General features: G+C 52.0%; 1 protein-coding gene across 1 annotated transcript; it reads left to right on the forward strand.

The window, feature by feature from the left end:
- Positions 1-1459: 1459 nt before the first annotated feature.
- On the forward strand, positions 1460-10013 carry LOC142217091 (serine/threonine-protein kinase NLK2). Its single transcript, XM_075285281.1, has 11 exons — positions 1460-1847; positions 3467-3596; positions 3848-3903; positions 4872-4978; positions 5063-5148; positions 5470-5679; positions 6251-6352; positions 6538-6624; positions 6728-6926; positions 7000-7093; positions 7531-10013. Exons 1-11 carry the CDS (start codon positions 1624-1626, stop codon positions 7577-7579), a joined length of 1344 nt encoding a protein of 447 aa, XP_075141382.1. The 5' UTR covers positions 1460-1623; the 3' UTR covers positions 7580-10013.

A 10013-nucleotide genomic window follows, 5' to 3' on the forward strand; every position in this document is an offset into this window, starting at 1 on the left:
ATAATGAAGCTGGCCTGGCCCAAGTGACATCTGAGACATCACCAAACAGGCCCAGAGCCCAAGAGAGGTAAGGAACAGTGTTTTTTACTTTGACTCACCTCCCCTGGGCCTCTGATCATTATACTCTGGGGTCTGAACCCCCTCCCCCCTTGTATAATGATAGCAGTGTCTGTGGGGTTTGCGGGCCCACTTACCGATCCCGGCTCATTATTCCAGCCACATCCACAGAAGGTGAAGCGTAGGTGGCCGTGATCAGGAGCCAGGATAGGTAAGTAAATGGGGCCTATTATCTGCTTGGGTTACTCCAACAGGTAACGGCCTATGAAAAAAAAAACAAAAAAAAAACCATCAGCAGCCCCTCGAGCCCCCTAATGTCCTGGGCCCTGTAGCAGCGGCTACCACTGCTACCCCGGTAGCTACACCCCTGTAATACTGCTCCTATGTACAAGAATGTAACTACTATAATACTAGCGTATATAGAGGGGGTGTGCAGTATATAGAGGGGATCTGTAATATATATGGGGAAATGTATAGGGGTGTACAGTATATAGAGGGGATCTGTAATATATATGGGGAAATGTATAGGGGTGTGCAGTATATAGAGGGGATCTGTAATATATATGGAGAAATGTATAGGGGTGTGCAGTATATAGAGGGGATCTGTAATATATATGGAGAAATGTATAGGGGTTTGCAGTATATAGAGGGGATCTGTAATATATATGGGGAAATGTACAGGGAGTGTGCAGTATATAGAGGGGATCTGTAATATATATGGAGAAATGTATAGGGGTTTGCAGTATATAGAGGGGATCTGTAATATATATGGGGAAATGTACAGGGAGTGTGCAGTATATAGAGGGGATCTGTAATATATATGGGGAAATGTATAGGGGTGTGCAGTATATAGAGGGGATCTGTAATATATATGGGGAAATGTATAGGGGTGTGCAGTATATAGAGGGGATCTGTAATATATATGGGGAAATGTATAGGGGTGTGCAGTATATAGAGGTATATAGGGAGATTATGTGAGGATAGATATGTCATGTATCAGTCTGGAGCAGAGTATACGATACACTGTATACACTTGGGGTCACTGCAGTATATAGGGAGAGTATGTGAGGAGATATAAGTATATGCTATGTATCTGGAGAATAGTATATAGATAGATTGTATACACTGGAGGGGAGGTATATATAGAGAGAATGTGAGGATATCTATGTATATGCTATTCATCAGTCTGGAGCAGAGTATATAGATACATTGTATACACTGGGGGGGGGGCAGTGTAGTATATAAGGACAGCATGTTAGGCTATATATGTATATACCATGTACCAGTCTGGAGCAGAGTATATAGAGACACTGTATACATAGGGGGGACAGACTAGCTCACGTTCCCCCTCCTCTCCGGCAGGGAGGGGGGTACGTTCCCTTTAAGCCGCGGTGCACGCCGGGAGGCCGCATTGTTCCAGCTGATGCAGCACGGGGTCTCCGGAGCAGCAGGAGCAGGGACCCCCCTCCCCGATCTTGTGTCCGGGGGGGAGATGCTGCACTAGAGGCCGCCGCTGCCGCTCGGTGTCCGCCGGGGGACGCTGCACTAGAGGCGGCCGCCGCAGTCATGTCGTTCCCGGGGCCCGGGCGCTCGGTGCCGGGTCAGCTGTGCTCCGGGGTGTTCGGGGGGATCATCCCGCCTCCCCTCGGCCACAAGTTCTACTGTCACAACGGGGCCGCCAGCGGAGGAGGAGCCGTGACAGCCGGGCCCCAACACCCGGGGGCCCCACACTGCACCGGGGAGCCCGAGCCAGACAGGCCCATAGGATACGGAGCATTCGGGGTAGTCTGGTGAGTGGGAGAGGAGAACAGGACGTACTGAGTCTGGGGGTGCAGAGCCTGGAGGTGAGGGGTGCAGTGTATGGGGGTGCAGAGCCTGGAGGTGAGGGGTGCAGTGTATGGGGGCGCAGAGCCTGGAGGTGAGGGGTGCAGTGTATGGGGGCGCAGAGCCTGGAGGTGAGGGGTGCAGTGTATGGGGGTGCAGAGCCTGGAGGTGAGGGGTGCAGTGTATGGGGGTGCAGAGCCTGGAGGTGAGGGGTGCAGTGTATGGAGGCGCAGAGCCTGGAGGTGAGGGGTGCAGTGTATGGGGGTGCAGAGCCTGGAGGTGAGGGGTGCAGTGTATGGGGGTGCAGAGCCTGGAGGTGACGGGTGCAGTGTATGGGGGTGCAGAGCCTGGAGGTGAGGGGTGCAGTGTATGGAGGTGCAGAGCCTGGAGGTGAGGGGTGCAGTGTATGGAGGCGCAGAGCCTGGAGGTGAGGGGTGCAGTGTATGGGGGTGCAGAGCCTGGAGGTGAGGGGTGCAGTGTATGGGGGCGCAGAGCCTGGAGGTGAGGGGTGCAGTGTATGGGGGCGCAGAGCCTGGAGGTGAGGGGTGCAGTGTATGGGGGCGCAGAGCCTGGAGGTGAGGGGTGCAGTGTATGGGGGCGCAGAGCCTGGAGGTGAGGGGTGCAGTGTATGGAGGTGCAGAGCCTGGAGGTGAGGGGTGCAGTGTATGGAGGTGCAGAGCCTGGAGGTGAGGGGTGCAGTGTATGGGGGCGCAGAGCCTGGAGGTGAGGGGTGCAGTGTATGGAGGTGCAGAGCCTGGAGGTGAGGGGTGCAGTGTATGGAGGTGCAGAGCCTGGAGGTGAGGGGTGCAGTGTATGGAGGTGCAGAGCCTGGAGGTGAGGGGTGCAGTGTATGGGGGTGCAGAGCCTGGAGGTGAGGGGTGCAGTGTATGGGGGTGCAGAGCCTGGAGGTGAGGGGTGCAGTGTGTGGGGGTGCAGAGCCTGGAGGTGAGGGGTGCAGTGTATGGGGGTGCAGAGCCTGGAGGTGAGGGGTGCAGTGCATGGAGGCGCAGAGCCCGTCAGTGAGGGGTGCAGTGTATGGGGGTGCAGAGCACTGTCTATTGGGGTACAGGCCCTGGAGGTGAGGGATATAGAGCGTAATGTAGGGAGTGCGGAGCCTGATCACAGGGCACTGTCTGGAGGAGTGAGAATGCTGATCATTAGGGGTGCTGAGTATCATGTATTTGTGGTGCAGTGTCCCATATATTTGGGTGTGGGGCTCTTGCTGGGTGTCTGCTCATGTCCGCTGCTGTTGTTGCCCCAGTCCTGGGTATTTTCTTGGTTATAATCTCGGCCACTTCCAAGGACGATCTCCCTGGTCTTCTCTCTGCAGATATTGGGCTGTGTCCTTGCCCTTCGCTCCCTGGTCCAGTCTCGCCGCCTCTTATCTATAGTCACACAGTCATGTCCCCGGTTTGAGGTCGCAGTCTTGTGGGTTCCTGGCATGGGCGTCTAACCCAGCTGGTACAGGGGAGCTACAGGATGGGGTGTACGGGTATATAGTAGGAGTGGCTGGTGCCAGTCTACTAGTGTCAGGCTGGCACCTCTTTGTAGGACACCTGCTTTATGCCTCCTTCATATTTTGCAGGTCAGTGACTGACCCCCGAGATGGCAAACGAGTCGCCCTAAAGAAGATGCCAAATGTCTTCCAGAACCTGGTGTCGTGTAAGCGGGTCTTCAGGGAGCTGAAAATGCTCTGTTTCTTCAAGCATGACAATGTAAGAAGCTGGTGAGGCCGAGGGGTTCTGCATTCTGGGTTGGCTTTGCTTTGCACCCTCCTTCGGCCCTGCTCTGCCTCTGTTCACACTGACAATGTGCAAACCGATACCAGACGGACATTACGAGGATTTTGCATCCTGAATGGCAGTGTCGCCATCTATGTTCTGGATTCTGGTGGTGGGCACAGGCATGTGACATCATCAGGTGGGCATTAGTCATGTGTCTGACTGGTCCTGGTTCTGTCTTTCAGGTTCTATCCGCCCTCGATATCCTGCAACCCCCACAGATCGACTGCTTTGAGGAGATGTATCCTGGAAGGTATCGGGTAGGGGGTGGTGGGTGCTGCTGCCCATAAGTCACATTGTGCCCTATGGACTAAGGACTCAGACTGGTGGGTGGGTGATTCGATTCTGCAAACATATCGGCCTCTCCCAGAGGGAGATGATGCTGCTGCCATGTTTATAGATACAACTGTGACAGACCCTCAGCTGTGAGAAGGTTTAGGTCCGGACAGGTTCCCATGATACCACTTTGGTTATAAGATAGCGCCCTCTAGTGCAGGAGGAGAAGTTAAAGAGGTTGGTCAGCCTAATTTTTTTTTTTTATAATTATTATTAACTTAATTAGGCCTGAGGAGGTGAAATTTTTTTTCAAAAACCCCTACTCTCCTCTCCCGGTGCTCCGGTGTCTCCCAGTGCGGTCTAGTCCTGCTGCGCTGTCTTCTTTTGCTGTGACATCCCGTGTCCCTACCGCTGACACCTCTGCAGTCACATGATCGCTGAGGCCAATCAGCACCTTGAGGAAAGGACCCAGGAACGTCACAGGTAGTCACGAGCGGCAGGGCGTTCCCCTGGAAGAAAACAAAACTGCAGGAGCGGACCGTACAGGGAGACAGCGGAGGACCGGGAACAGTAAAGGGTTGGGTTTTTTGTTTGTTTTTTTTTAACCTTCCTGGCCTAATTTATATAATATATATATATATATATATATATATATATATATATATATATATATATATATTCTGGACAACCCCTTTAACTACTTCCTTCCTGTTGCACTTGTTTAGGTGATGGAGGGGGAGGGGCTTCTGAGTAAGCAAATGACAGCTATGTGACCACATCAGAATTAACATGGCTGACAGCAGAAGATACTGCAACAAATCTGGAATTGCAGCTAGTAAAATGTTTCTGCCCCCTCTTGCCCTGGTCAGGGGTAGCATCGTTGGAGGTTCTGTCGTTTCTATATGCTACGACCTTGACTGCGACCTCCGTCAGATACGTGATCACAGAACTCATGCAGACCGACCTCCACAAGGTCATTGTGTCCCCTCAGCCGCTCAGCGCAGACCACATCAAGGTCTTCCTGTACCAGATATTACGAGGTGAGATGAGGGGCCGGGGGTCAGGGGTCCGGCTCCTTTTATCCCCTGTGTCCTGGCTGCTTCTAACTCTTCTGTTCCTTGCAGGGCTGAAGTATCTCCACTCGGCTGGGATCCTGCACCGAGACATCAAGCCTGGAAACCTACTTGTGAACAGCAACTGCGTGCTGAAGGTCGCCCGTCACGTCCCTCCTCTCGCCCCACTGCTCCGGCTTCTGCTTTTCCTCCTTTATATCTCCATTTCCTACCACTTTCTCGCTGTCTGTGATCCCCTTGTCTTGTACTGATTGTATTAGGTTTTATACTTCAGTCACATCCAGAGCTGCATTCAGTTTTCCCCCTGTGCTGAGCAGGCCTGGGGCAAATGCTACATATCCCATAATACAGCAAGACACCAAACTAGGACACTGATGCAGCTCTGGATGCGACTGCAGTAGACCCACACTACTACAGTGACTCTTCAGAGATAACCAGATGTCTCTTCCCCTGCTCAGATCTGTGACTTTGGTTTGGCGCGGGTAGAGGAGCCGGACGAGTCCCAGCACATGACCCAGGAGGTGGTGACCCAGTATTATCGGGCTCCGGAAATCCTCATGGGAAGTCGCCACTATCAGAACGCCATTGACATCTGGTCTGTCGGCTGCATCTTCGCGGAGCTGCTTGGGAGGCGAATTCTGTTCCAGGCACAGAGTCCTATCCAGCAGGTATGGACGGCCACCCCCTCCCTGCGGGCACGCGCCTATGTGTGGAGGAACTGGTCTTAGCCTAGTGATTCAGCCACATATATGAATGTATATTGATCTTATTCTAGTTACAACCAAAGCTGCATTCACACTTCTGCACTGTGTTGTATTAAGAATGGCTGTGAGGTTGGGGGGCAGTAACTTCTGTTTCTCTGCTGCCCCCTGCTGTTTCAGTGTTAGGTGTGTTGCATTGTGGTCTCTGTAATGTTTACACCAAGATCTATATCTTTTGTAGAATCTTATAAGGCGGGGCCCAGTTGTCTTGGGGTTCCTTGTTGTGTTCCTTAAAGGCAGTCTGTCATCAGTACTCAGTATATCGCCCCAGTCCAGCAGATAAATATACTGGCTGCTGGTGATACTAACCTATCTATCTGCAGGGTTGGAGTGATATACTGGGTTCTATGACACTAACCTATCTATCTGTAGGGTTGGGGTTCTATACTGGGTTCTGGTTACACTAACCTATCTATCTGCAGGGTTGCAGTGACAATCCCTTAAGGAGTCCAAGTAATCCTATTTTTGTCTCTTGCAGCTGGACCTGATCACAGACCTCCTGGGGACCCCTCCTCTTACTGCCATGCGCTCCGCCTGTGAGGGAGCGAGAGCCCACATACTGCGCGGCCCGCACAAGCCGGTAATAACCAGCTGTAGCATTAGATTTTCCTTAAAGGGCCGGTGTTCAGTATCCTGTAGATAACTTATAATAATGGTGAACACTTTTGCCCCATTGTGAGATTTCTGCTTGCTGTCAGTGAATGGAAACCTTCTTACATTTGGAGGTGGTAGACCCGTTCTGAACCTCGTGTTCTCTCTCGGCAGCCGTCGCTCTCTGTCTTGTACATGCTGTCAGGTGAAGCCACCCACGAGGCCGTTCACCTCCTGTGCCGGATGCTGCTGTTTGATCCGGTGAGTTTTGGGCTTGCTGGTTCTTTGTTATTCCTAAGCTGGGGTGGGGCACAGCTGAGATTTGTGGGTGGCTCTAGATTTATTATGGCTCCTCCACCTGCAGATGAAGAGGATCTCTGCTAAGGACGCCTTGGCCCACCCCTACCTGGAGGAGGGGCGCCTCCGCTACCACACGTGTATGTGTCACTGCTGCTATTCTGTGTCCTCGGGACGTGTCTACACTGCAGATTTTGAACCCACAGCCAGCGACCGTTTTGATGACTCTTATGAGAAAAGCCTCACGTCTGTCTGGCAGGTTAAAGGTCGGTGTTGAGGATTGAGTATGTCAGGGATGGGTTCTTTCTCATAGTGACTTATGCTTATGTCTCGGTGCAGAGCTGGTCCATCGCTTCATCACAGACCAACAACAGGGCAAGCGGCCTCCTCTGTGTATAAACCCGCACTCCGCTGCATTCAAGACCTTCATCAGGTAGGCGACCTTCATGAGGGACCATGGTCAACCCTGGAATTCACACAATGTAGTAAGGGGTGAAACCTCTGCTTCCCCTGCCTTATACTCCCTCCTGCCCTTGTTGCCTCTCCCTCCTCTGTTTGCATGTCTTCTCCTGTCCCTCTGCCGCTCCCCTCCTGCCCTGTCTGTCCCTCTGCCGCTCCCCTCCTGCCCTGTCTGTCCCTCTGTCGCTCCCCTCCTGCCCTGTCTGTCCCTCTGCCGCTCCCCTCCTGCCCTGTCTGTCCCTCTGCCGCTCCCCTCCTGCCCTGTCTGTCCCTCTGCCGCTCCCCTCCTGCCCTGTCTGTCCCTCTGCCGCTCCCCTCCTGCCCTGTCTGTCCCTCTGCCGCTCCCCTCCTGCCCTGTCTGTCCCTCTTCTTGCCTCCTCTGTACTTCATAACCCTCTCTCCTGTCCTTAGATCCACCGCCTGGCATTCCTCAAAGGTCTCCAAGAAGGAGGAGAGATGAGCCGCTCATCACTGGAAATTCGGAAATCGCCATCTGAGAATCTTCTCCTCGGACGTCACTGTTCACAGCATGAAGTATCCGCCTGTCCTCCACTGCTGTACTTCGGACCCTCCTCCTACTACTTCTCCGATCTCCCGCTCGCTCCCTGATCTTTTATGTCCTGCTTCATTATACCCCTGAGGACTTGCCCCCTCCCCCTGTGCCCAGAATCCGGTGTGGGTGGCAGTGATTGGCTGAGGGACCTCTATACGGATAAAGGATGCTGTAAATATTTTCTATACAGAGAATCCTCTGCCTTGTCCGCCTCCCCCCTCCCCGTCACTGCCTTTGGGGATACCCCTGGACTGGGGGGCGCCTGCAACGTGCAACACTGGTTTTAGCAGCTGAAGCGTCGCTCACTGGCTCCACCCACATGCGGTAAAATGGCGCAGAAGAAGTGTTTTATTTATTCTACTGATTTAAAGGAGAGGAAAGCAGTAAAACTAAGTGCCCCCTCCTTTACTATAGGTGGCCATATAGTGGGCACGACCAATGGCAGAGGCGTCACCAGACCATTCCTCAAATTGGTGACGCGTCTGATATCGCTTACCATACGGCTGCCGGGGGAGCAGTGCAGCTCAGGAGCATGGCATGCTGGGAGATATTGGTGACAATCCGGTTATTGTATGAGTGAAGTGTGCTGCCCCCTCCCCTCTGGAGTCTGGAGGAGTCTGGGGTCACTTATATGGCAGGAGATAGAGCGCCATCTTGTGGTCAGAGCTTGTGCTGCCAGTTAATGCATTTCATTGTGGTGTTGCTGTAGCTTTCAGATCCTGACAACCCCGTTTTGTATTCTATTAGTTGCAGCCTGTGAGTTGTCACATTCTGCCTGTGGGGGAATTGTAAGTTGTCAAAATCCAGGTAGTCAGATTGGTCCATTAGAGCGGAGATTGCTGCTGATTGCACAGACCACAGCTGGCCCTCTGCTGACATCTAGTGGCTGTTTAGTGGTATTGCAGTGGCCGAGTATAATGCACTACAGGGGGCCCAGTGCGTCTCCTCGGGAGGGCGCTGCTCATGTATTTGACTGTTTTTCTCTCCCTTTCTCACAGATTTCTTGATTTTTAACTTATAACTTGTGTACAGATGTGAATCACGTTGTGTGTTAGGGCGAATGATGACGTCACTGTACCTATGGTTTGACACCCATTCAATAATCTACCTCTTCCAGTAAGTGTTTCTTTGTATTATGGTTTTTTTTTGTTTGTTTGTTTTTTTTCTGTTTTTTTTTTTTTTTTTTTCTTTTAATTTCCTAAATGTGAAAAAAACCCAGAATCCCTGAAAACTTGAATTTAGCGTCTTCAGGTTTTATTTATGATTGTTGGCCCAAGCCGGCGTCTTAAATAAACTCTGTCCTGCCTTTTACACCGCCGTGTTTTGTGATTTTTGCCTTCCTAATGTCGGAGAAGTGTCCGTCCCTGTTACTGTCCACAAGCTCTTCAGCATGGACCCTGTGCCAGATCTGCAGCGACCCCTTCCCCCCCCCCCCCCCAACCTCCTTTATGACCAGGCATCAGAGCCCGCTGCCCTCTACACCTATACCGCGGACCTTGTCACGTCTCCATTCATACACGCAAGGTCGGGACAGAATAGTAAATGCTGCTCTGGGGGTGACTGAAGTATGAAGATGTAATAGAATAGTAAATGCAGCTCAGGAGGTGACCAGAGTATTAGGACGTACCAACTGAAAGCAACTCTGGGTGACTGGAATATTTGGGTGTAGCATTATAATGGTCAGTGCAGCTTGGGCCGTTACTGGAGTATATGGATGCAGCTTCGTGAGTATTTGGAGTATTGTATAGCAGCAGAGTAATGAATGCAGCTCTGGGAAGGACAGGAGTGTTAGAATAGTGAATGAAGCTCCAGGGGGTGACTGGTCTATTAAGGAGTAGCGTTGAAGCTCTGGTTATGACTGGAGTATAAAATGCAATATACTGCAGGATGACTGGTATAGCTCGGCAGGTGATTGTTGCTGTTGGTCTGTGTACACACATGGCTGCAGGGTGTCAGGCTTTCGATGTGCTCATGTCGAGTCTTACAGGGCGCAGTGTTTGTCGCACTTCCTCTCACGTGGTGTGGGGGGAGAGGACTGAACACAGAAATACGTTATAGTCTTGTGGTTTCTTACACTGCTGCAATTTCCTCCTTTCCTAACCCCCAAAACACGACTGTGCGAGGCTGAATCCAAGAGCGGAGGAGGTGAAAACTCAACATAAGGTAAGAGCCTGAGGGAGAGAATGGCAGAATGCTGGCCTATAGACACTGCTACACAACACACACCGGATGAGCACTGCTACATCACAACCAACACACACCGGATGAGCACTGCTACATCACAACCAACACACACCGGATGAGCACTGCTACATCACGGCCAAAACACTGTATGATCACT

This window comes from Leptodactylus fuscus, chromosome 8 (assembly GCF_031893055.1).
Source record: "Leptodactylus fuscus isolate aLepFus1 chromosome 8, aLepFus1.hap2, whole genome shotgun sequence".
Taxonomy (NCBI): domain Eukaryota; kingdom Metazoa; phylum Chordata; class Amphibia; order Anura; family Leptodactylidae; genus Leptodactylus; species Leptodactylus fuscus.